The following is a 24,150-nucleotide window of genomic DNA, read 5'->3' as shown; positions in this document are numbered from 1 at the left end:
CCCAGAGCCTGGTTTTCCCTGGCAGGGAGATGTGTTTAATGCCAGGGGAGTGCCCTAGGAGGAGCTGGGTGCAGTTTGAGGGGGGTCAGGCTGGCAGGGGCTCCATGGCAGTGTCACTGGGCTGGGGTGAACTGGAACCAGCCCTTCCCAGGGCTCCTCCTGCCCCTGCAGCTCCTGCAGCAGCTTCCAGGCTTCAGGGATGGCTGGTGGAGCATCTCCCCTGGCCAGCATGGCCCCAGTGTGTCCCAGCAGGAATTCTGATCCATCCTTGCCATCAGGGCTGTCTCCAGGCCAGGAGCTCTCTGGGATTGCATTGAGGTGTCCGGGGCGGGCTGAGGGGGCAGAGCTGCCCCATTGCTCAGGCTCCATCCTGGGGTTGTTGGTTCATTGTGGCCCTGAGTCCCCTTGGTGCCTGTGACACTCCCACCCCACGGCTCTGGTGTCTGAGTACTAAACCTGCCTCGTTCTGTGCTGCCATCGCTGCTTCCACTCTCTCACTCTCCATAAAGCTCCTTTATTTTGATGATCCTTTGTGGCCTTCCTGCATTTTACAGCTGTGGCCTCTCTGTTACCTCTGTTCATGTGTGAATTCATATCCTTTCCAAACATTTAGCCTCCTTTTTTTATTTTGTTTTTTTATTTTAGTGACCCTGACAACTTTGGTTCCAGTTCATCTGAAACAAACAACCAAAAAAAACCCAAAACAAAACAAAATGAAAACCCCACCAAACACACACCCCTTCCCCCCCTAAAATCCATGTAACCTTGATGTTATTTTATTTTTTCAAATGCAGATTGTATTTTCATAGAGTTGTATTCCAATTTACTCAGCTTGGTTTGGTAAACTGCAGAATTGGTTTTGCTGAGTATGACTTGGATTGGCTCTTGGTCTGGTGACCAAAAATTGTACCTAGCCTTATGTTCAATTTGTAAAGCTTAATTAATTCCACATCCTGAATGTACCTGATAAATATATTGTATGTATGTACAATATTTCATGTTGTTCACATATATACATATATTGTATTTATTTATATAAATGGCTGGAAACTCTGACCCATAATTGCATTTCTGTTAAATGTTTGTCTAGAGTATGGATTTGGTTTCATTTATATGAAAGAATGTTAGCCGAGCAATTGGTCACATTTAATCTTACAGTCAAATTTCGAATTTATTGTTTTTACAGATTTTTTTTCAATATCAAGTGTTTCTGCTTTTGCAGTTTTGACTCACAATCAGTAAATGCTTTCAGCATATTTCCTAATTACTTTAATCTGTAATAAATGTGTCCTTAAAGCTTGTTGACAGGCTCCTTTTTACCCAAAGAAAACTCGATCAGTCACAAGCCTGGAATCAAAGAGAAATTTTTTTCCCTGAGCGATGCAAATCAAATCCAAATTCTTAAATTTGAAGCCTGTACAAAGGTAGCTCTTGGTGGCTACTGCCCAAACCCTGCCCAGCTTTGGGCAGTGAGGCCCAGCACTTGTTACAATGTGTGAAATGAGACCGAATGCTAATCTGTGCTTTGCCTTGGCTTTCTGCTCTGTGTTGTCTTGGTGTTTGCGTCTTACCTCTTACGTCTGTGCTGTTTGTTCCCTCCCCTGTTCTCTAATCCTGCCCTCCCCTCCCTCTGTGCCTCCTCATTGTCCACACTGACCCATCAATCAACCAACAACGTCCCCCCTTCCGTCGTGCTCCTGGTGATCTGCCCTGCCCTGGTTGGTGGCTCCGTGCTTGGGTGGCTGTGTTTGTGCTGGACCAGCTCACCCAAATATGGCCTTCTTGCTGACAGGTATCACTTCTGTGAGAAGTGTTTCACTGAAATCCAGGGGGAGAATGTCACCCTGGGTGATGACCCTTCCCAGCCTCAAACGTAAGTCTCTTCCTTTCCTCTGCAGCCTGAATTTTGGAGTGGGGCAGGGGGAGGGTGTCCTGGTTTGGGAGTAAAACCCAAGCCTGTGGGGGGGATCTGGGGGGAAATGCTTGATTCCTTCTTAGCAGGAGATTTATAGGGACAGGATTAAGAGCTGTTGGGTCTGTTACTGTGCCCAGCACTGCTGCCCATTCCTGGGGTGGCAGACCCTGGATAATGGCTTTGGAGGGCAGCAGTGGAAGCTGTGTCAATAAATGTCACTAATCCATCACCTTTTCTAATGGAAAACTTCCATCTAATTCTGATATCTCACCTTTTGAAGCACAGCTTATGTTTCTAAAACCAAAGGCTTGCATCTAACCTGGCCAGAAAAATCAGATTTGAGGCTTCTGAGCTGGTTTGGAAGGTGGCTGCTTTACTGACAGTAGCTTCCCTTGTTCTTTATGATTTTAGTTTTATGTGTAGACTTGGGTATCTCCTGCTTTTCATTTACACAGAAAGTGAAATGGGAAAAATATTTTCTGTAGCTTAAAATACAGTAAACTGAATTGCTTGCTCTGACCAGAAAATAAATACTGAGATGCTTTCTTCAGACTTGAGGTTTGCTGCAATTCAGCAAAGCATGATATTGTCTGAGCCTCTGATGTGAAGGTGCTACTGAGTTTTCATATTAACTCTTTGTCTCTAGAACCATCTCAAAGGATCAGTTTGAAAAGAAGAAAAACGATACCCTGGATCCAGAGCCGTGAGTACCAGGCTGTTGTTTTCCTTCCCAAAATCTCTCTGCTTCCACTTGTCCTTCAGCCAGCAGGGCAGAAATGGAGCAGGGATTTAAGAACTCTTCTGTACCCCATCCCTGCCCAAACTGACTGCAGAATCCTTCCCTAAAATTCATGGCACAGCACCCAAAGTTGATGTTGGATTTGTACCCCAGAGGAACGCAGGAGCCTGTTCCACAGACAGTTCCTGGTTCTGGCACTGGGGTAAACCCAGGGGTGAGCCCTGCCAGGGCTGGGAATGGCCCTCCCTCCTCCAGAGCCTTTCACTCTGCAATCCTGGGGCACTTCTGCATTTCCCCCTGCTGGTTCTAAACCCCATTTTTCTCTTCCCTGGGTGCTGAGCCCACCCAAAGGCCAAGGCACGCCCTGTGTGAGCCTGGGGAGGCTCAGGGGATGCACAGCTGAACTCGGGGCTGCTTTCCCTGCTGTGGATTTTATCAGCCTGCTCCACGTTCTCTGGCAGTTTGAGGCACAACACCATTTGATTCCTTTGCTTATCTTTGCAAATTCTAAAGAGAGCTCCTCCCCAGCCTGGAAGGCTGGACTGAGACAGACCCCAGTGCATTTGGCTTCTTAACCTGCCCTGCACTCTGGACTGGGAAAGCCTCTAACAGTTTTCCATCCAAAAAAAGAATTCAGACATACAACTTTTTGACCAGAGAACAAAAGATAAAAACAAGACTACAGCAGAGCCATGCAGGCAAAGACAAGTTAATACATGGTTTTTTGGCAGGGTGGCTCATGAATGACTAGTTCTTACATTTACAGTAAGTTGAGCAACCATTTATTCAGCTTGTGGTTGTTGCAGCAATTCAGAATTAAATCTGTGGAGGTATTGTTGAGAATTCTGTGAAACTGGGATTCTGCTTGGAAGAGGATAGAAAAGATCCAGAAAAAGTTGTGCATGACATCCCCTTTCAGATTTTTAAACCAGCACATTCTGCAATTTATATATAGGTATAGATGTATATGTATAACTTGCACATGGATCGATAGATGTACATCTGAATCTATTCTGAGTATTTTTTTAAACTTAGATGTAAGTTGGACCTGATGAAATTGATTCAGCTCTTAGCAGAGGATTGGCAACTCCTTCTTTCATTCTGAATTCTGGAAAATTCCTTACCTAACACCAAAGGTAATTTACTGCTGGTTTTTTCTCTTCAGGTTTGTTGACTGCAAAGAATGTGGTCGGAAGATGCACCAGATTTGTGTGTTACATTATGATATTATTTGGCCTTCAGGGTAAGAGATGTTTGTTAGTTTTTTACCCCTTGTATAATGAGACTGATGTAGTTTATGTAATTAAAGACTTTCTGCCTTTGTTCTTTAATATGTGGGCACAGCCTTTTAAAGAACTGGGTACAAAGGGACAAAGCATTTTTGAATAAAATACTTTTTTGTGGGTTGGGGTCTTAGTTCAGTATATTCAGATGAAAATGTATATATTCATCCACACAGATTTCTGTGGTTTCTTTCTAACTCTTAACCAAGGGCAGCTGGCTGGAGGGGAGTTTGTGTGCACAGAACACAAATGCAGGTGTAACTGCTTGGCAGAGTTAAACCAGCTTTAAATCCCTCAAAAATGGAGTGAAATAAGCTGTTCAAAGCCAGGAAAAAATATATTGTACTCTGACATTTAAATTACATGTTCAAACATTGGGTTTAAGCTCACCAATAATGGGTTTATGCTAAATTTTTGGCTTTTTTTTTTCCTCGATAGGTTTGTCTGTGATAATTGTCTGAAGAAAACTGGTAGAACACGCAAAGAAAACAAATTCAGTGCTAAAAGTGAGTTTGGTATTCCTGTTTTTATCTTCATCTTCTCCCTGCCACCCCTAATGGGTTTTTGATTGAGACTTTGTGTTGTCATGACAGACAGCCCAGGAACGTTTGCAAAATGGGGAGCAGCATAGCCTGAGGCTGTTGGAATTTTAATCAACATTTGAAAGCCCTGCTGTTTATGTGTTTGTGGTCAGTCTTGTTGCTGCTTGGTGTGTTTGACATCTTTGTCATTATTTCCTAGGGTTAAAAGCAGAAAGGGACAAAGAGGAGGAGCACAGGGCTGTGTGTGCTTCACTGCTGCATTCAGCCAGGTCTCCATGGAGGGCTGGAGCTGTAGAGACACAATTGTCACCTCTGTGCCCTTCCCATAACCTGTAGGGATCAACTGTGCTGCAGTGCAGGTGCTGCTGCCAAGCACCAGAGTGTGGGAAGAGCTTTTCTTGCCTCCAGAACAGGGGTGGGGTAAGAACTGAGTCCCTCCTTGCTCTGGGTGCTCTTGGCAGTGACCATTGCCATGGGCTGGTGGAAATGGGCACTGGAGAGAGGCCCAGGAGATGCCAGCTCAGGTTGGCTCAGCCTCCAGAATCCTCACAGGGAACACAACTGGGACATTTTTATTCGTGCAGGTCAGGTGGGGCAGGAGAAGGAGCTGGTGTTGAAATGTAGAGCCAGTGCAGAGGGCAGGAAAATAGAGTGAGTGTGGACACCAAGGGGGTGATTGAGGCACTTGAACAAAGGAACTTGCAGGACATTTCATTCCTCCCTTGATCCCTTGATTCCTTCCTTGGTCCTTCGAAGTTCTGGGCTTCACTGGGTGATGTTGTGCCTGCAAACTTCCAGGCTGGGATAAAGGCAAGGCTTTGCATTAAAAATGTGACTTCTTGAGAACTTCATGTGTGGTTGATTGTGTAACAGGAGATGTGAGGGGGGTGATTTGCAGGTGATGATGATGTTGTGTGGGGAATGGTGGGTTCCAGCAATCAGAACAGTCTCTGGAGTAACCTGATGCACTCAAGAGAGTTTTGTTAAAGAGGCACAAATTAATTTCATTAAAGACAGATTAAAATTGGAGGAGAACATTAATAAAATGATGAAATCCAACTGTAGTGTTAGACACCCATTTTAAATGGATCCTCTTCTGTTCTGTGCTGACTTTACAACGTGTATTGATGTAAATTTCCTTAAAAGAAGTGTGTGATTCCCTGGATATCTGCAGTTGCTCTGTGGCTCTGGTTAAAGTTTGAGTAACCAGCCATGTAGCTCAAGGCAGCTACTCTGTTCTGGCCAGGGAAATAATGGCTCTGTTTTCCTTTCCTCCCTGTCCCTCTCCTGTCCCTGCTGTTTGTCCTTCTCCCCTGGGCATCTGGGTCCAGCTGTAACCCTCTGGTGGGCTCAGCTCTGGAGATCAGCTTTCTTCAGCAGAGCTCTGCTGGCAATGCAAGAGCAGGGAAGGGAAAGGAAAGTCTGTTCTTGTCACCAAAACCTTGGTCCTGCTGCTGACCTGAAAACAAACTCAAGCAGTGAAAGTTTGAAACATTACCATGTTCCTTCTTTTAAAAGAAAACATTTACTGCCCAAGTTGCCATCAATATTTCTCCACTCTTTCAAGCCTGATGGCACAACTGCTGATAACCAAGACAGCACATCCCTCAGCTCTTGTGGAACATTCATGTTCCTAATGTACAGTGAGTAAAATTGGTTATTTTAACTGATAGCCTGCCAGATATAACCAGTGTGCAGCTGGGTTCTGCTGGAAAACCCTGAACTTCTGAAGTATTTATTTTGCTAAGAAAATCTACAAATATTACCTCACCAGTAGCCAGTGCAAGAGGGTTCAAAGACAGAAGATATCCTGACAAATAACTCACCCAAAGCAGTTTCCTGACAAGAAGGAGTTGGAGTTTCTTCCTCCCTGTCCAGTTACTCACCACTAACAGAGGTCTGGCCATTGCTGCTGTCACAGACCCGTGCTGGAGGTTTCTCCTCAGCACCTTGGATGCCTTTTCCAGGTTTTCACCACAGTTTTCAGTGAGCTTTGAGCTTTTGTTAGAGGTGCATGTGTGAGAACTGTCCAAGAACCAAAATCCAACTGCTTTCTAAACCACCTTTCACTCACATTCTAAGAGATCAAAATATGCAACTTTTAGATGCTTTGCTTACAGTACATGTCATTTTAATGCTGCCTGCTTCTTGTATCTCCTTATCTGGTCTTTTTGGGTTTGTTGGTTTCCAAGCTTTAATGCATAAGGAAGGAAGGAGATATTCCTTGGTTGCTTAGCATTGGGAAGATGAAAAGATGCAAACACAACAAGACAGTAGAGTTAACTCCAGTGGCTTTCTGCAAATGTTCCCACTCATCAGCTGAAATATGGAGCCCTTTCTCCTTTTTCTGTTTGTCTTCAGAGAAATGAACAGAACAAAGCAATTCCCTCATAAAGAATGGTGAATTTCCTTTAGAGTCATCCCCCTGCTGTTACATATGGAAATGCCAATACAGTGTATTGGAGTGGGAGATCTGAGAAAGGCTCAGTGTGTTGGAATTGGTGTAGAGGACATGGTGGTTTTACTTCAACCTGCCTTTAAATTGCATTTTTTGCTTCAAATTATTAACTACTCCCAGGTAAATGATGCTTAGACTGTCTTGTGCTGGTTATGACCACAGAATCTCACTGGACAAGGGGACAAGCTAAAAGATGTAAATCAAGATTGTTGCCTTTGGCAATTTCTGTAAACTGACTGGTAATTAAACTGCCAGAGGGCAGGGTTAGATGGGATATTGGGAATAGGAATCTTCCCTGTGAGGGTGGCAGGCCCTGGCACAGGGTGCCCAGAGCAGCTGGGGCTGCCCCTGGATCCCTGGCAGTGCCCAAGGCCAGGCTGGGCAGGGCTTGGAGCAGCCTGGGACAGTGGGAGGTGTCCCTGCCATGGCAGGGGTGGCACTGGATGGGCTTTAAGGCCCCTTCCAACCCAAACCATTCCATGGTTCTATAAAATAAAATTTTAAGTGTATAAATTCCTTAGAAAGTGAAATAGTCCTTTGAGTATAAGTGAGTTTTTTCCCCAGTATTGGAGCCCAAAGTAATTTTTAGCACAGATATTTCACTGCAGAATTCTGTGTGCAGGCTCAGAGTCAAGGAGGAACCAAGGGCCTTGTGTCAGGAGCCAAATATCAACTGAAAAATCAAGTCACAGAGAGCAAAAATTAAATGTGTTTTATTAAAATGAACATCTGTGGATTACACCATTACTTTGGAAAAGATAGCAGATTGACCATAAAGTGAAGTAGAAATATGAGTGGTAAAATAAGTACAGATGATAAGGGAAATAGTCTTAAATCTTAAGTCAAAACAGTGGGGTCCTTCTGCTTTCTTAATTTAACCCAAAGTCATCATGATCTATGTAATTTGTTGGGGATTTATTTAAAAACCACCACATCATGTAAGACCACAAACCCAGCTCCCCACAAGAGCCAATTGTGAACGTAAAGATGGAGTGAGGGCATCTGGACAATCTGTGGACTTGAACTCCCCAAGACCTCCATCTCTGGGCAGGAACTATTTCACCTTGATGTGCAGATTGCTGCAACTGCAGTTCCAAAAGCTCTCTTGAAAAGAAAAGCAAAAGCAATGAAATCTCCATTGAAGTCAAAAGGCTTTTCATTTCTGTTGATTTGCTTTGCTTTGCTTGAAAAGGTGTGGCAGGGAGCCAGATCTGTGAAGTGATGTAATCTCTGTCAGCCAGCCAGAGTGGGGCTGGGAGGAGAAAACATTGGCAGGGCTCATAAAATAAGGCTGAAATTGAAAAATGCTACGTAAAGCTGCCTTTGTTAGCTCCCTTACAGGGTAATTGTGGTACTCCAGTGGGTTCAGCTGCAACAGTGGGGTGAGGAAAGCAGGAGGGGCTTTGCTTCTGGGGAAAAGCAGGGATGGGTTTGCATCTCTTCATTTTGTCTGTATAAATCAAACCATCCAATTTTCACGTGGAGGTAAAACAAAAGGGAAAAAAAAAAACCCTATTTCCTTCCAGGGGAGGAAGCTGCAAGAGCTCTGGAGCACAGCAGCAGCCTGACCTGAGCAGCTCCAGGGTTAACATTGCCTTGCTGTGTTCTCCCCTTGCCTTGCAGGGCTGCAGACCACACGTTTAGGGAACCATTTGGAAGACAGAGTGAACAAATTCCTGCGGCGTCAGAACCATCCTGAGGCTGGAGAGGTCTTTGTCAGAGTGGTAGCAAGTTCAGATAAGACAGTAGAAGTTAAACCAGGAATGAAATCCAGGTTGGTCCTGTTCCTTATAATGAATGCAATCATTTTTATTTCTTTTACTTTGAAGTCTCCTTGGGGGGCTATTGTAAAATTGTGCCAAAATTGTGCCTTTGCACGTTTTTGAAATTTGGGCGTGTTTAGGATTATGAAAGGTTAAAAAATGTAGAGGAAGTGACTGTTTTGGGGGCAGTGGGAACATCTTTGCTTATAATGCTGGGACTTTGTGTCACTCCATCTTGAGAGTGACCACATTTTGCTTTCAGAATTCATTTGTTTGGAGCAGTTGCTGAGTTCTGTTCCTTACTCTTCCTTCATTTTGTTGTGTTTTTAGAAGCACTTCAGCTTTCAGGAGTAATTTTTAATTTGCTTAATTATAAATGAAAAGTTTAAAAGCTGTGAAGTATTTTGGGTTAAATTCATTAAAACTGTTTATGTGACATCACTTCATACTAATGCATCACATTTTCTGCTCTGTAGCCTATTTAAAGGCTTGTGGTCTCTGAGGATATTCATGTACTCAATGCTGGCCTGTTCAGCCCTGTGTTCTATATGGAAACAGTCTTTCCATGAATTTACAGGAACAGGACTCCCTGTTTTACTACAGCTCTGATCTGACCCCATTTAACTCCTGCCTAAAAATCACAGAATCACAGAATGATGAGGTTGGCAGAGACCTCTAAGATCCTCGAGTCCAACCTGTGCCCCAACACCTCACCCAGACTGTAGCACCAAGTGCCATGTCGAGGCTTTTTTTAAGCACATCCAGAGATGGTGATTCTACCACCTCCCTGGGAAGGGCATTCCAGTACTTTGTTATTCTTTTGGTGAAAAATTTCTTCCAAATATCCAACCTGTCCCTTCCCTGCTGTAGCTGGAGGCTGTGTCCTCTGGTTCTGTCAGTGCTGCCCGGTGGGAGAGACCAACCCCACCTGTCCTCAGCCTCCCTTCAGGAATTGTAGAGAGCAATGAGGTCACCCCTGAGCCTCCTCTTCTCCAGGCTAAACAGCCCCAGCTCCTCCAAACGTTCCTCAGTGTTCCTAAGGAGTTAAAAATAAGGTTGACAGTAATCCCCTCCTTCTGGTAGGACACTGCTTTAATAATTGGTATTTTCTTTGGGTTTTTTTCCTCCTGCTGCCCTGTCCTGCAGATTTGTGGACTCTGGTGAGATGTCAGAATCCTTCCCTTACCGTACCAAAGCTCTGTTTGCGTTTGAGGAGATCGATGGCGTGGACGTTTGTTTCTTTGGGATGCACGTGCAGGAGTACGGCTCGGACTGCCCCCCTCCCAACACCAGGTACCCCCTGGCCTCCTCCCAGAGCCCTGCACAGCCACTGCTGACACTTGGCACATGCATTGCAGTTCTGGGGCACAAATCCATCCTGCTGTAGGACTGCAGATGACTTTGAAGGGAAAGATAAATACCAAAAAATGGAATTTATTAGGATAAATACTTATCCTAATTATCAACTCACACAACCTCCTATATCCACCAAAATAATAAATCCCAAAAAATTACAGAATGTGCAATTATAACAAACAAAAATGTTACATTTTTTGCATTCTGCTTTTAATTTTGCCTCTTGATGTATACTCTTGCTGTGTGTGCTTCACTGCTGTATTCAGCCAGGTCTCCATGGAGGGCTGGAGCTGTAGTGACACGATTGTCACCTCTGTGCCCTTCCCATAACCTGTAGGAACCAATGGTGCTGCAGTTCAGGTGCTGCTGCCAAGCACCAAAGGGTGGGAAGAGCTGAAGAAATACAGCCCCTCTTTTGCTTTTGAGGGGTGTTTACACCACATTATGACAACTGAATATGCATTCAGACACCATCAGCATTTATGCATGTTCATCTCGTGCAGAAAGCAGCTGTCAGTAGTGTCCAGGCAGTGCTGAGGCAGGCCTGAGTGTGTCCCTCTGTCCCTGCAGGCGTGTGTACATCTCCTACCTGGACAGCATCCACTTCTTCCGGCCGCGCTGCCTGCGCACGGCCGTGTACCACGAGATCCTCATCGGGTACCTGGAGTACGTCAAGAAACTCGGGTGAGTCACAGCTGGCAGGAAGGGAACCTGGGCTGCAGGGCATTTTCACCTGGTGGGGGTGGTCTCTGTTTCCTTCTCACCTCTCTGAGATGTGTACAGCAAACACCTCTCGTGCAGTGGAAAGAGAAATTGGGATTTTGTCACTAAGGTGGTTTTTGTTGTTGGGATGATGTCACCGTTAGCTTGGATGTGACACACACGTGATCAGGGTCCAAGAAAAAAGTTTTTATTCTGCATGTTCTCCATCTTATATACTCTTAACAAAGTATGATCTGAAGTGATTAACTACATCACAATCATTTATTATATTCATTGGTGCAAAGCAATTAGCGTCAATATAATTGGCAAAAGTTTTACAGAAATTAAATAAGGCATGTATACAATCTACTTATGCACACAGTCTAGCTTACAAAAGTTTTCATGTATCTTTTCTAATCTGTTTCCATGCTGACAGCCTTGTCTTCTTCCTTCCTATGGAAACAATGGAAAATCATCAATTGTTATTTGTTCTAAGCTCAGCTTTGTTTGCAGGCCAGCTGTCAAGCCCCTCCATACTATTCCTAAACTGACAGCACATCACTCATTTGGTCAGAGGTTCACTTGATGTTTAAGCTTCATTATTATAGCCCTGACTTTATCCTTATCAAAATACAGGTTATTGCCTCAGCATCTTTGCTCCAAAGAAAAAAATCTTTAAAATTTAAAAAATAAAGCCAGAGGTCTGGATTTATAACAAGGTTTGAGTTGGCTTTCTGGTGGGAGTCACAGATGTTGTTTGTTGTGTGTGACACAGGTATGTGACAGGGCACATCTGGGCCTGTCCCCCCAGTGAAGGAGATGATTACATCTTCCATTGCCACCCACCTGACCAGAAAATACCCAAACCCAAACGTTTGCAAGAATGGTATAAGAAGATGCTGGACAAGGCATTTGCTGAGAGAATCATTCATGACTACAAGGTTTGTTACTTTTTAATTTCTGCTTTAATTCTTAGAGTGTTCTCCTTTGAAGGGAGCTACTGTTGTTTCATAACACCTGAAAAATGGAGGAATGTTGTTCAAGGGGTTTATTCTCAACCAGTGTCTTCATTTTCTTAGATTTTCTTGAGGTTCTGCTTTCAGGCTGAGAATTCCTTAGGTTTGGTGTCTGCATGAAGGGAAATCTGCAAGAACCTGCCTTTGTGTATTTTTCTTTCACTGCATTTTCTAGGCAAGGAAATATGGAGCTTGTCAAGGTTTATGGAAGCTGTTTCTTTGATGATTCTGGAGGAGCAGGTGAAATGCTGGACCCCACTAGTGTGAAATAAAAGAGATCCTTATGACAAGAATGATTTTCATAACTGCAGAATATCACACATGTACCCAAGGAATTAAGTAGAAGGTGGCAAAGGCAGCATTTGCCACTCCTTTCATACTAAAACGTACAAGAATTCCTTAATGGTAGTGACAGTGCTGGAAAAAATTGATGTTTTGATGGCAAGTGACAGTTCCTGAATGTGTGGAGCAGGAACAGCCTCTAACAAGTCTTGTTAGAGCTGGGAAATCTGGGCCTCCTGAAGGGGGTTTTGAAACCAGGGAGGGCTCAGTTGCATTTCCCAGGGGTCTCTTGGTATCTGCCATCATGTCAGGAGCATGAGCTGGTGGCATGATGGGGTCAGGAAAGCCTCAGCACTGATCCTCAGGCGGAGCAGGGAGTGGGGCTGTGCCAGGATTGGCAGGGGCAGCTCTGGGCTGTGTCTCTGGTTCTCCCCTCTCTGTCCTCAGTGATCTTCATTTATTTATCCCTGCTCTGGTGTGATGTGCTCAACAGGACATCTTCAAGCAAGCAACTGAGGACAGGCTGACCAGTGCCAAGGAGCTGCCTTACTTTGAAGGTGATTTCTGGCCTAATGTGCTGGAGGAAAGCATTAAAGAGCTGGAGCAGGAGGAGGAGGAGAGGAAGAAGGAAGAGAGCACTGCAGCTAGTGAAACAACAGAGGTGGGTTAGCTGTATGTGCCATGTTCTCCCTTAGCTCCCAAAGCTGGTAATTAATGCTTTAATATAGAGAGGTCACATCAGAGAAAGCAGAGAGGATCATTTACAGCAGACATTCAATCAGGGGTCCCTTTAACTGCATTCCTGTTTTTCTTCTTGGTTAACAAATCTACTGATGGCTTGGTTTGGGTTTTTAAACAGCCTCAGAAGTCACTTCAGGCAGTTCAGCATCTCTCTTCTCAGAGAAATGTGTTAAGCTGCTTTTGCCAGCTACATTTGCTTGCAGTCATTTGGCTGAGCTTCTGGTTCACACCTTTGCAAAGCACCTCCAGCATTTGCATTTTGAAAGGTGCTGGATTTTTCAGAGCTGAATGAAACGTGGCTGTTATTTAAGCACAGGTACTTGTAGTCATTTGCAACAGCAAAGGGCTGGAATTTGAAAGTGTTCATTGCAGGCTTTGCGTTGGTGGGAAAAGTTGATCCTGATGGTTCTGTTCCTTCAGCAACATCCTCTCTTTGTCTATAAAAACAACCCACAAAAAAAAAAGAAAAACACAAAAAAAAAACAACAACCAAGTTTTTCAGGGCCCTGGACAGAATGTCATCATTCATTTTTATTTCCATCTTGATTTTATCTGCAACCAAATGGTCTCAGTACTTTTATATTGTCCCTTTCACTTGAGATTTGCAGCAAGATGTTTTGAAAATAAATGTTGTAGGAGAATCTGAAGTCTAATAGATTGAGGTAGAACCAAAAGCTTTACCTGGGGAAAGCCCCCTTGAAGCTTAGATGCTGTGACTACCTTTGGTCTGTGTTACATGGGATCGATGTGGAGGGATGCACCTTAATCCATCAATTCTGTGATGTCAGAAAGTTCCTTCTGTTAAACCTTAGCAGCTCTTTCAAAGCTGATACAGTTTGTGGCTATGTTTTAATGGAACCACACAGTTAACAGCTTTCACTTTGTTCCCTCTGGATGTGACTTTGGATATTGAGATAGTTCAGCAAGCACTGCTGTATAAAAAGAAGTGGAAGGCAAGGCTTGGAGTTAGGCAGCAGCCCTCCCTTGCTAACAGGATCAGTTCCAGTAAATCAGGGAAAACAGTGGTGTGAGCATTTACTCTGCATCTAGGAGGGGGTCAAAGGTGTTTGAAAAAGCCCAGAACAATTCACTGGGAACTCAGACAAGTTGTGGCCTAAAATGAGATGGTGCAGCCTTGGCTGGGAACATCCCTGTGCCCCCCTTAGTGCCTGGGGCAGGGGACACCACCTGCAGCCAGGCTGCTGAGCTGCCACCCAGCCATGGCACACTGGGCTCTTTGCCTCTAGACCCAGGAAAAGCAGCAAATTGAAAAATGTAACAACTTCCCCCATGCAGGGCTGAGCTAAACTGGGTCACTTCATGGAGGAAACTGCCCAGCACTGGGCATCTCCATGGGTACAAGCACCACATGGATCTTGGGGCTGAAATGGCAGAGAATTTCTCTTACATTCTTTGTCCTCAGTTTTGTATACGTGAAGACAAGGCTTCCTGCAAGTGAACATGTGCTGCAGGTATCAGTCAAAGGGAGAGCAAAGAGCTGGGAAATATTCAGAGTTCTTGGCAAAGGTTCTGAAGGGGTGAGGCTCTCCCAGGAATTGTCCATCAGCATCTCTGGCTGGATGTCAGAATGAAATGGTACAAACACAACCCTACCACTTCTTAAAACAGCTTGGAATACTTTGTACAGTTTGCCAAGTATAAACTTGCTAAAGGTGGAGTGGAAAGAAAACTTAGACTTGGCTTGTTTGATAAGTTTTAGTCTGTTCTTCTTTTGGTGTTTAAATTTTAAGATCTCATTGGGGCTTTAGGACGTGGAGGCAAAGGAGGGCAGGCTCCAGTTCCATCAGTGGGAGGAAATTTGGGGGCAGTCAAGGTGGGAACATAAAACAGGTCACTCCTGAATCCCTTAGAGTCACTTAGAGCTCTGTCTGGTATCCCATAAAAGAGTTCCATTTTCATTTCCAAACAGGTTTGGTCAAAAAATCCACAAAATGAGTTAGAGAGAACCCAGGAGTGGTCAGGGAATTCCTGTCCAAGCCCAATTAATGGAGTGGAGGGATGGCAGCAGTCTATAAATAGAATTGCTTTCTGCACTTGGAATATTTTTGTTTTCCTGGAATAAATATGCCTGTGGACAAACCCTGTGTTTGCTTGTACATACTGTTCGTGGAACTTGCTTGTGTATGTGTGTATATATTTATATTTTTATATATATCCAAGTATTTCAGTAGCTTATTTTTAATTTTATGACCAACATTCTACAAGTTGGAGAGGGGTTTTTCCTGAGCCCTCCCTGCTGAGGGATTTGGGTTTGATTTTTTAAGGACATGAGAACTCTTAAAGTTATTTCTGTTTTCCCAGGTCATCTAAACAGCATCATCTGCTATTTTCACTCTCTTTACTTCCATCTAACATTCACTCTATGTCCACTGTGGTCTGTGGTGTAACTTGGGCACAAGTGGAGGTTTTGGAAATTATTTTTTTGGGAGCTGCACATGCAGCTGGAAGTCTGCAGGATGGAGAATAATGTGTTTTGTTGGTTTCAATTCAAGTCCTGCATGTTCTTATCTATGTCCTAGCCCTAAATCTGTTCAGTAAAAACAAAGCATGAAATCAGAGGTCAAGCAAGTATGTGACACACCAAATGCACAGTAAAGCAAAGTACTGCACTCCTGGAATTTTAAGTCCATATTGTTTGTGTCATTTTATCATCAGCTGCAAGATCTAAAGCAGTGGAAGCTGAAGTATGATTTTGGATATATATAATAATCAGTGTAAAATGGGAATTTTTTAATGTATAGATACTTTGAAAGTTTATTTTTAAACAGTGTTTGGATTTGTTTGCCTGCCAGTTTGGCTTTTGATTTTTCCTGAAAGATAGGATATATTTAACACAGGAGGGCTGATTTACAGGCATTGGAACAAAGTTCTATTCCTGACAGCAGAAGTGTGTCACTGTGAGCCCAGTGAATGGGGAGAGCTCTCCAAAGTGTAACATCTTCCCCGTGCCTGTATTGCAGGGGAGCCAGGGCGACAGCAAGAACGCCAAGAAAAAGAACAACAAAAAAACCAACAAGAATAAGAGCAGCATCAGCAGAGCTAACAAGAAGAAGCCCAGCATGCCAAACGTGTCCAATGACCTGTCTCAGAAGCTCTATGCCACCATGGAGAAGCATAAAGAGGTACTGAGGGAATCTGCTGTAAAAAGGGAAGGGTTTATTCCTGTAAATGCAGGCACAGGGATATTCAGAACTGAAAAATCAGGAGGAATAAACCCCGTGCTTGGGCTAGGAATGTTTCTGTTGCATAACAACATATTGGAAGAGATTAGCCTAAACTAAGTTAATTAGCTGAGGTTCTCACTGCAGAGAGCACCATTACCTGACCTCTTTGCCTTTTATTTCCTCCCCATTTTCCCACAGGTGTTTTTTGTGATCCATTTACACGCGGGGCCCGTGATCAACACCCTGCACCCCATCGTGGACCCCGACCCTCTGCTGAGCTGTGACCTGATGGACGGGCGCGACGCCTTCCTCACGCTGGCCAGGGACAAGCACTGGGAGTTCTCCTCCCTGCGCCGCTCCAAGTGGTCCACGCTGTGCATGCTGGTGGAGCTGCACACGCAGGGCCAGGACCGCTTCGTCTACACCTGCAACGAGTGCAAGCACCACGTGGAGACCAGGTGGCACTGCACTGTGTGTGAGGTATGTGGGCACAGGGGCACTGCACTGTGTGTGAGGTATGTGGGCATGGGGGCACTGCACTGTGTGTGAGGTATGTGTGGGGTATGTGTGGGCACAGGGGCACTGCACTGTGTGTGAGGTATGTGTGGGGTATGTGTGGGCACAGGGGCACTGCACTGTGTGTGAGGTATGTGGGCATGGGGGCACTGCACTGTGTGTGGGGTACATGTGGACATGGGGGCACTGCATTGTGTGTATGTGGGCACTGCACTGTGTGTGAGGTATGTGGGCACAGGGACACTGCACTGTGTGTGAGGTACATGTGGGCACGGGGGGCATTGCACTGTCCCTGAGGGATGGTGGCACTGCACTGACTGTGAGGGATGGTGGCGTTGCACTGTCCCTGAGGGATGGTGGCACTGCACTGACTGTGAGGGATGGTGGCACTGCACTGTCCCTCAGGGATGGTGGCACTGCACTGTCCCTGAGGGATGGTGGCACTGCACTGTCCCTGAGGGATGGTGGCACTGCACTGACCTGTGAGGGGATGGTGGCACTGCACCGTCCCTGAGGGATGGTGGCACTGCACTGTCCTGAGGGATGGTGGCACTGCACTGACTGTGAGGGATGGTGGCATTGCACTGTCCCTCAGGGATGGTGGCATTGCACTGTCCCTCAGGAATGGTGGCGTTGCACTGTCCCTCAGGATGGTGGCACTGCACTGACTGTGAGGGATGGTGGCACTGCACTGACTGTGAGGGATGGTGGCACTGCACTGACTGTGACATACATGGTGGGACCCCTCAGAACTTGGCCCTCTCTTGTCCTACAGCTGAGTTTGATGGGTTTTTTTGGATATTGCCCAAAGTTCCTCCAAATTAAGCTCATCCTTGTAAAAGGCTGCTAAACCTTAAGGGAGGTGGCTGCCAGGTGGGTAGAAGAGCTGGGTGCCTCTTCTTGTAGAAAAAGTGACTTTAGTTGCTCGACATGGAAAACACCAGTGCTGTGGAACAGCTCTGGTGCGTTGTTTATTCTGCTACTGCTCCTCTGCATAGACAGGTTTTAAACTTAATTTTAAAGAATTAGGAATTTTAGAATGGTTTAGGTTGGAAGGGATCTCAAAGACCATCTTGTTCCACCCCTCTGCCATGGGCAGGGACACCTTCCATTTCCAGACTGCTCAAATTTTAGGACCTGTGTTAGAGAGAAGTTATCCATGGGGCTGTACTGGTATCCTTGAGGCTTCTTGGAGGACTTGTGTTCACCTCTGGCTGTAGCTGAACAGAAGAAGTTTGAATAAGTACAGCCTCATTTTTACACTGCAAGTTATTGCCAGGTTTGTGGGGGAAGAGTTTTAATTAATCCCTCTGAGGAAAGCACTGAGCAGAGCTTCTTGAGGCGAGGCTGCAGGACATGGATTGGACACACTCTGGGAATTAGGTGGTGGAAGGAGGCAGGGCCTTTAGGCTACCTCTGGGTAAGGGAGTGCCCTTCCTCCAGCCAAAAAAGGGACAGGGCAGCAAAAATGTGGGGGTTTTCAGGTAAGTGTCTGTCTTTGCATGAAACTTGCTCTTGTTTAGAGATTTTTAAAAATAAATTCTTAAGGGTAGTAATTATTAGTCAGTAATTATACTATAGATAAATGGAGGGCCAGACCCTACTTTTTAGGAATGACCATAGATTTATCTTACTAGTTGGAGATGTTGGCACCCACAATAAAAAAAAAACAGTTAATGCCATTGAAAGGGGAAAATTGGAAAAAAAAATTCTGCAAGGCTTTTTCATATAACAAAATGACAAAATGATAGCTCCAATTGCATTGTTACCTGTGAAGAGCTGTGATTGCAGGCTGCCTTTGCTGAGGCTGCTGCCCTCCCTGCTCCAAAGCCCTCTCCCACTGCCTGGACAGGCTGTGCAGCCCCTTCCCTGGCTGGGTGCAGGTGTGAAGTGAAGTGGCAGCTGTTGGCAGGGTGTGGCTGTCATCCTGCTGTGCCCTGCGTGGTTGGACCCACGAGCACCCAGCGTGTGCCTGCACAGGGGGCTGGTGCTGCTCCCTGCCCCTGTGCTTCGTGCCCTTCAGCCCCTGAGCTCTGGATTCTCTTTTCTTGCAGGACTACGACCTCTGCATCAACTGCTACAACACTAAGAGCCATGACCACAAGATGGTTAAATGGGGCCTGGGTCTGGATGATGAGAGCAACAACCAGGGAGAGCAGCAGTCCAAGAGCCCGCAGGAGTCCCGCAGGCTGAGCATCCAGCGCTGCATCCAGTCCCTCGTCCACGCCTGCCAGTGCCGCAACGCAAACTGCTCCCTGCCATCCTGCCAGAAGATGAAACGGGTTGTGCAGCACACCAAGGGCTGCAAGCGCAAGACCAACGGTGGCTGTCCGGTGTGCAAACAGCTCATAGCTCTCTGCTGCTACCACGCCAAACACTGCCAAGAGAACAAATGCCCCGTGCCATTCTGTCTCAATATCAAACACAAGCTCCGACAGCAGCAGATCCAGCACCGCCTGCAGCAGGCTCAGCTCATGCGCAGAAGGATGGCTACCATGAACACCCGAAACGTGCCTCAGCAAAGTTTGCCTTCTCCTACCTCAGCAACGCCTGGTACCCCTACGCAGCAGCCAAGCACGCCGCAGACGCCGCAGCCCGCGCCCCAGCCCCAGCCCTCCCCTGTAAGTATGTCACCGGCCAGCTTTCCCAGCGTGTCCAGAACCCAGCCCCCCACCACCGTCTCGACAGGAAAACCCGCCAACCCGGTGTCCGCGCCGCCGCCCCCGGCCCAGCCGCCGCCGGCCGCCGTGGAAGCGGCTCGGCAGATCGAGAGAGAGGCCGCCCAGCAGCAGCAGCAGCAGCTCTACAGGGTCAACAACATGAACAATGGTTTGCCGCCCGGCCGCCCGGGGCTCGTGAACCCCGCGGTGGGCTCGGTGAACCAGATGCCGCAAGTCAGCATGAATGTACCCCGGCCCAACCCCGTGAGCGGCCCCGTGATGTCCAACATGCAGCCCGGGCAGTGGCAGTCGGCGCCGATGCCGCAGCAGCAGCCGATGCAGCCGGGAATGGCCAGAGCGGTGATGCCGATGGCGACGCCGCAAGCCGTGGCCGGGCCCAGGATGCCGGGCGTGCAGCAGCCGCCGCGCAGCATCACCCCCAATGCACTTCAGGACTTGCTGAGGACCTTGAAATCGCCGAGTTCTCCGCAGCAGCAGCAGCAGGTTCTTAATATCCTTAAATCCAACCCTCAGCTTATGGCAGCTTTTATAAAGCAAAGAACGGCCAAATACGTGGCGAACCAGCCCGGGATGCAGCCGCAAGCAGGGATCCAGCCCCAGCCCGGGATGCAGCAGCCGCAGACCGGCATGCAACAGCCGGGCATGCACGCGCAGGCGGGACTGCAGAACATGAACGCGATGCAAGCCGGAGTGCAGAGACCGAGCGTGCCCCCGCAGCAGCAAGGGATCGGAGCTATGAACCCCCAGGGACAGGCGATCAACATCATGAACCCCGGCCACAACCCCAGCATGGCCAACATGAGCCCGCAGTACCGCGAGATCCTGAGGAGGCAGCTACTGCAGCAACAGCAGCAGCAGCAGCAGCAGGGAGGGGCCGGCATGGCAGGAGGGATGGCAGCTCACAACCAGTTCCAGCAGCCCCAAGGCCCGGGAGGTTACCCCCAAGCCATGCAGCAGCAGCGGATGCAGCAGCACCTATCCATACAGGGGAGTTCCATGGGACAGATGGCTCAGATGGGACAGCTGAACCAGATGGGCCAGCCCGGCCTGGGGGCGGACGGCGCTCCCAACATCCAGCAGGCCCTGCAGCAGCGCATCCTGCAGCAGCAGCAGATGAAGCAGCAGATAGGGTCCCCCGGGCAGCCCAACCCCATGAGCCCACAGCAGCACATGCTCTCAGGACAAGCGCAGGCGTCTCATCTCCCCGGCCAGCAGATCGCCACCTCCCTCAGCAACCAGGTGCGGTCCCCAGCGCCCGTTCAGTCTCCCCGTCCCCAGTCCCAGCCACCACATTCCAGCCCGTCACCCAGGATACAGCCCCAACCGTCACCGCACCACGTGTCTCCCCAGACTGGTTCCCCCCACCCAGGACTCGCAGTCACTATGGCTAGCTCCATGGATCAGGGACACTTGGGCAACCCAGAACAGAGTGCAATGCTTCCCCAACTAAACACCCCCAACCGCAGCGCGTTGTCTAACGAATTGTCTCTGGTCGGTGACACCACCGGGGACACATTAGAGAAATTTGTGGAGGGTTTGTAGCATTATGGGAGCATCACTTTTGTTTCTTCTTTCCTTTCGTGTTCTTGGATATTTTGTACTGAAAAATTCAGACATCTGGGTTGTTTTGAATCCTAGATGGAACTGCTGCTTCCTACAGATGGAAGAATTAATTGCTGTTTAAAAATAAAAAGAAAAAAAAAAAACAATACAAAGAATATATTTTTTTGTTAAAGCCAGGCGGTTAAAATATCTGGTCTCTTTTGTGGGTTTTTTTGGTTTTTATTTTTTTGTTGCTGTTGACTCATACCTTTTTTTTAACGGGGAAAACAAGTTCATTATATTCATATTTTTTATTTGTATTTTCAAGACTTTAAACATTTGAGTTTAAAAGAAGAAAAAAAAAATAATATTCAGAAACTGTTTCCTGAAATAATGCAACATTATAGCGTATCCCGGTAACTTTGACACATGGCGGGAAGATTTTTGTTTTCTATAGTGAACTCTGCAGGCGTTTGAAGTATTACCCCTGGGAAGATAGGAATTGACTCTTGCACACATTGGCCAACGCCAAAATCCTTGTCTTGCAGATGTAGAAATTGTTGCTTTGTTTCTCTGATAAAACTGGTCTTAGATGAAAATAGGGATGATCACTCTTAGGCCGTGCTGATCTGGATAGAGAAGAAACATTCTTTTCTTTCTTTCTTCTGTGTGAAACTTGAAACGAGGAAAGCAATTCTAGTGTAAATCATGCAAGCGCTATAATTACTATAAATAAGAAAATCCAAGAAGATTCAATCACTGTATAGAATGGTAAAAAGAAAAAAAAACTCATTTCTTACTTATAATATCATATTGTTAAATAAACTGTGTGCAACAGACAAAAAGGGTGGTCCTTCTTGAATCCATGTACATGGTATTAACACTTAGTGTTTGGGTTTTTTGTTATGAAAATGCTGTTTTCAACATTGTATTTGGACTATGCATGTCTTTTTTCCATTGTATATAAAGTATTGCTTAAAATTGATATAAATTACTGAAGTTTTTAACATGTATTCTGTTCTTTAAAATCCATGTAAGAATGTTTAAGGTTTTTATTTATTTATATATTTTTTTCGATCATGTTCTTTGTAAGACATAGCTATGACGATTCACTCATGACCCGGAGCAGCCAGAGGCAGCGGTAGGAGAGGCAGATCCATGGATATTTAGCTGGCATGTCTGTTTTACAGCACCCTTAGCCATTGTTTCCTTAGGGGAGGGGCAGGAGAGGGGAACGGTGCCCAGACATCGACTCTTCGCAGGTGTTCATCCATAAGGGTTAACTGGAATAAATTATTAATAGCCGTTGCTTTTTAAAAACTGCATTAATTTAGAGAAGGATCACCAATGAAAGGAAAATAGAGAGTATTGAGTTAATTCTAGGCTAATTTATTTAGTCTACAGTAAAATATGAACCTATTGACTTTAACACTATTTTTCTGCTGTTAACTCTGAGTCTAGATTTGAGGGTTTTCTGTGGAATAAAAAATAACAAATCATGTACATGTTCCCTTTAATATCCTGTCCCCATGCCCTCACGTCCCTGGGATACTCACTCCTCCTCCCCTCAGTGAATTGCTTTCTCGGAGTTAAAAAGCCCAGGGAAGATTTCCCAGCGTAGGTGCGAGCTGAAAGCAGGAGGAGCCAGGAGCGCCGTCCCTCGGAGCCCGGGCTCGGCTCCGTGTGCCCGGCAGGGCGGTGCAGGGAGCGCCGGCCGCGCCAGGCTGTTCACAGCCCCTAGCGCTTCCTCCAGCCTTAACCTCTTTATCGGGACACTGGTGGGGGAAAACGGGGGGAAAAGAGCAAATCTTTATCCCAGCTTTTGTCCCCGTACTGTGAAAATGGTGCGCTGCGGCGCCACTTCATCCTTTTTAACTGGAGAGGGTCTCTGCTTCAACTTTTACTTGCAAACTTTTAACTCTTGTACCTTTTTCACGACCATTGGATTCATCTGCCCACACAATTGTCTTCAGCAATTCAAGATGTCAAAATTTGGGGCTGGGGTGGAGTTAGTGAACACTAAACCCAAAGTTTGTCCAAAAGAAATTGCTGTAAAAAAAAACCAAACAGAAAAAAAAAAAGATGGAAAGCCCTGATGCTGTGTCTCATGCTGTGTACTTAAAAAGAGGAAAAACACTATATTTGTGATCAAAAAGAGGAAACTTGAAATGTGCTGGTGTTTCTAATAAAAGCTGGTAAAACTGCTTGGATTGAAGGATGGTTCCACTTGGCTGGTGGCCGCGAGGATCAGCGGAGCCTGACGCCCCAGGCTGAGATCACTGCGCTCAATCTCACTAATTCCTCTAAGTAGCCTCCATTTAAAGGCAGCGGCACCAATTCCGGATTTGGATAAGCTGAGTCCTCTTTGGAGCACAGAGCTGCTGTGGCCAGGCTGCAGCTCACTTGGGTGCCCAGGCCCGGGGAAGAGTGGAAAACAACAACGGATGGGAAGCAAATACTGGAATCATTTCTCAGTACAGCCTGAAGTGTGGCGAGGTCACAGCACCAAGGGATCGATGTAGATCCGATACCCAGGTGTGTTAGGTAAGAGCAGATGGTTCAGCAGGAAAAGAAGGGAAAAGCAGAGCTGAAATCAAACCTGAGGAGGGGCTGGGGGTGCAGTCCCTGCAGCCCTGGGGGCCTTCACTCCAGTCTCCTGTGAGTGTTGATATGAAATTCAGCATATCTGAAGCCTGGATGGGCGTGGCTTTTCCAAGTCCCTGTCTGTCTGATGGGGAGGTAGGGTCAGTAAGGAACAGCATCCTAGAAATGGGAATTTATAAGGCCAGAGTGGACTGGAGCTCGGCGCAGGAGCTTTAGCACCGTAGAGGGTGGGTAAGGCCTTCCCCTCACTGAATTCTGGAGTGGAAGAAGGTGCTTAAATCTGCACGTGGAGCTGCAGCGATGGTTCCCTGCTCTCTTCCCGGGCTGCCCACCCTGCTCTGCTCCGGCTCCTGGCTGCTGCTGCAGGAGCTCTCCCTGCCGCTGCCCGCACAGCCGGGCCTCCCCTCATGGCTCATCCCTGTCTCACCGGGACACAGATCTGCCCGCAGCATTTGTGTGAGGGCTCCCGGTGCCGTCTGCGTCCCGGATGCGTTAGAGCAAAGCAGGAGAGGAGGAGGAGGAGGAGGAGGAGCCCTCTGGCCAAGCAGGCTGGGACGGTCCCCCCTCGGTCACTGTTAAAAGGCAGCAGTAGGTGGTGTTGTCCCTTCCAGCCGGTGGCAGTGGACACAGTGAGTGACAGCAGTGAGTGACAGCAGTTCATGGCTTACAGGGAGATCTGGAGGTGCGTCAGGTGCTTCTCCCAAAGCAAATTTCAGCCCACGGTTCTTCCAGGGCAAGGAAGCTGGAGCAGCCACCCTGGAGCTGGGGGAGCACCGCAGAGGTTGCTGTGCAGGGCAATCTGTGCTTCCCTGCGCTTCACCCCAG

At 46.8% G+C, this 24,150-nt stretch overlaps 1 protein-coding gene across 5 annotated transcripts in view; it reads left to right on the top strand.

Moving 5' to 3' along the window:
* CREBBP (CREB binding protein) overlaps positions 1 to 22,925 on the top strand; it is a 97,772-nt gene extending 74,847 nt beyond the window's left edge. For all 5 annotated transcript variants that reach the window (XM_036392532.2, XM_036392531.2, XM_036392533.2 and 2 more), the window contains 12 exons: positions 1,793 to 1,873; positions 2,562 to 2,618; positions 3,820 to 3,897; positions 4,376 to 4,443; positions 8,561 to 8,711; positions 9,847 to 9,993; positions 10,627 to 10,740; positions 11,534 to 11,699; positions 12,550 to 12,717; positions 15,779 to 15,940; positions 16,181 to 16,462; positions 18,553 to 22,925. In XM_036392532.2, coding sequence (XP_036248425.1) covers positions 1,793 to 1,873; positions 2,562 to 2,618; positions 3,820 to 3,897; positions 4,376 to 4,443; positions 8,561 to 8,711; positions 9,847 to 9,993; positions 10,627 to 10,740; positions 11,534 to 11,699; positions 12,550 to 12,717; positions 15,779 to 15,940; positions 16,181 to 16,462; positions 18,553 to 20,721 — 3,643 coding nt within the window. In that variant the 3' untranslated portion in view covers positions 20,722 to 22,925. The remainder of the gene's footprint in view (positions 1 to 1,792; positions 1,874 to 2,561; positions 2,619 to 3,819; positions 3,898 to 4,375; positions 4,444 to 8,560; positions 8,712 to 9,846; positions 9,994 to 10,626; positions 10,741 to 11,533; positions 11,700 to 12,549; positions 12,718 to 15,778; positions 15,941 to 16,180; positions 16,463 to 18,552) is intronic.
* Positions 22,926 to 24,150: the final 1,225 nt, after the last annotated feature.

Source organism: Molothrus ater, chromosome 16, assembly GCF_012460135.2.
Source record: "Molothrus ater isolate BHLD 08-10-18 breed brown headed cowbird chromosome 16, BPBGC_Mater_1.1, whole genome shotgun sequence".
Taxonomy (NCBI): Eukaryota; Metazoa; Chordata; class Aves; order Passeriformes; family Icteridae; genus Molothrus; species Molothrus ater.
The sequence above is the reverse complement of the archived record's forward strand: the minus strand, read 5'-3'. Positions and strand labels throughout refer to the sequence as shown.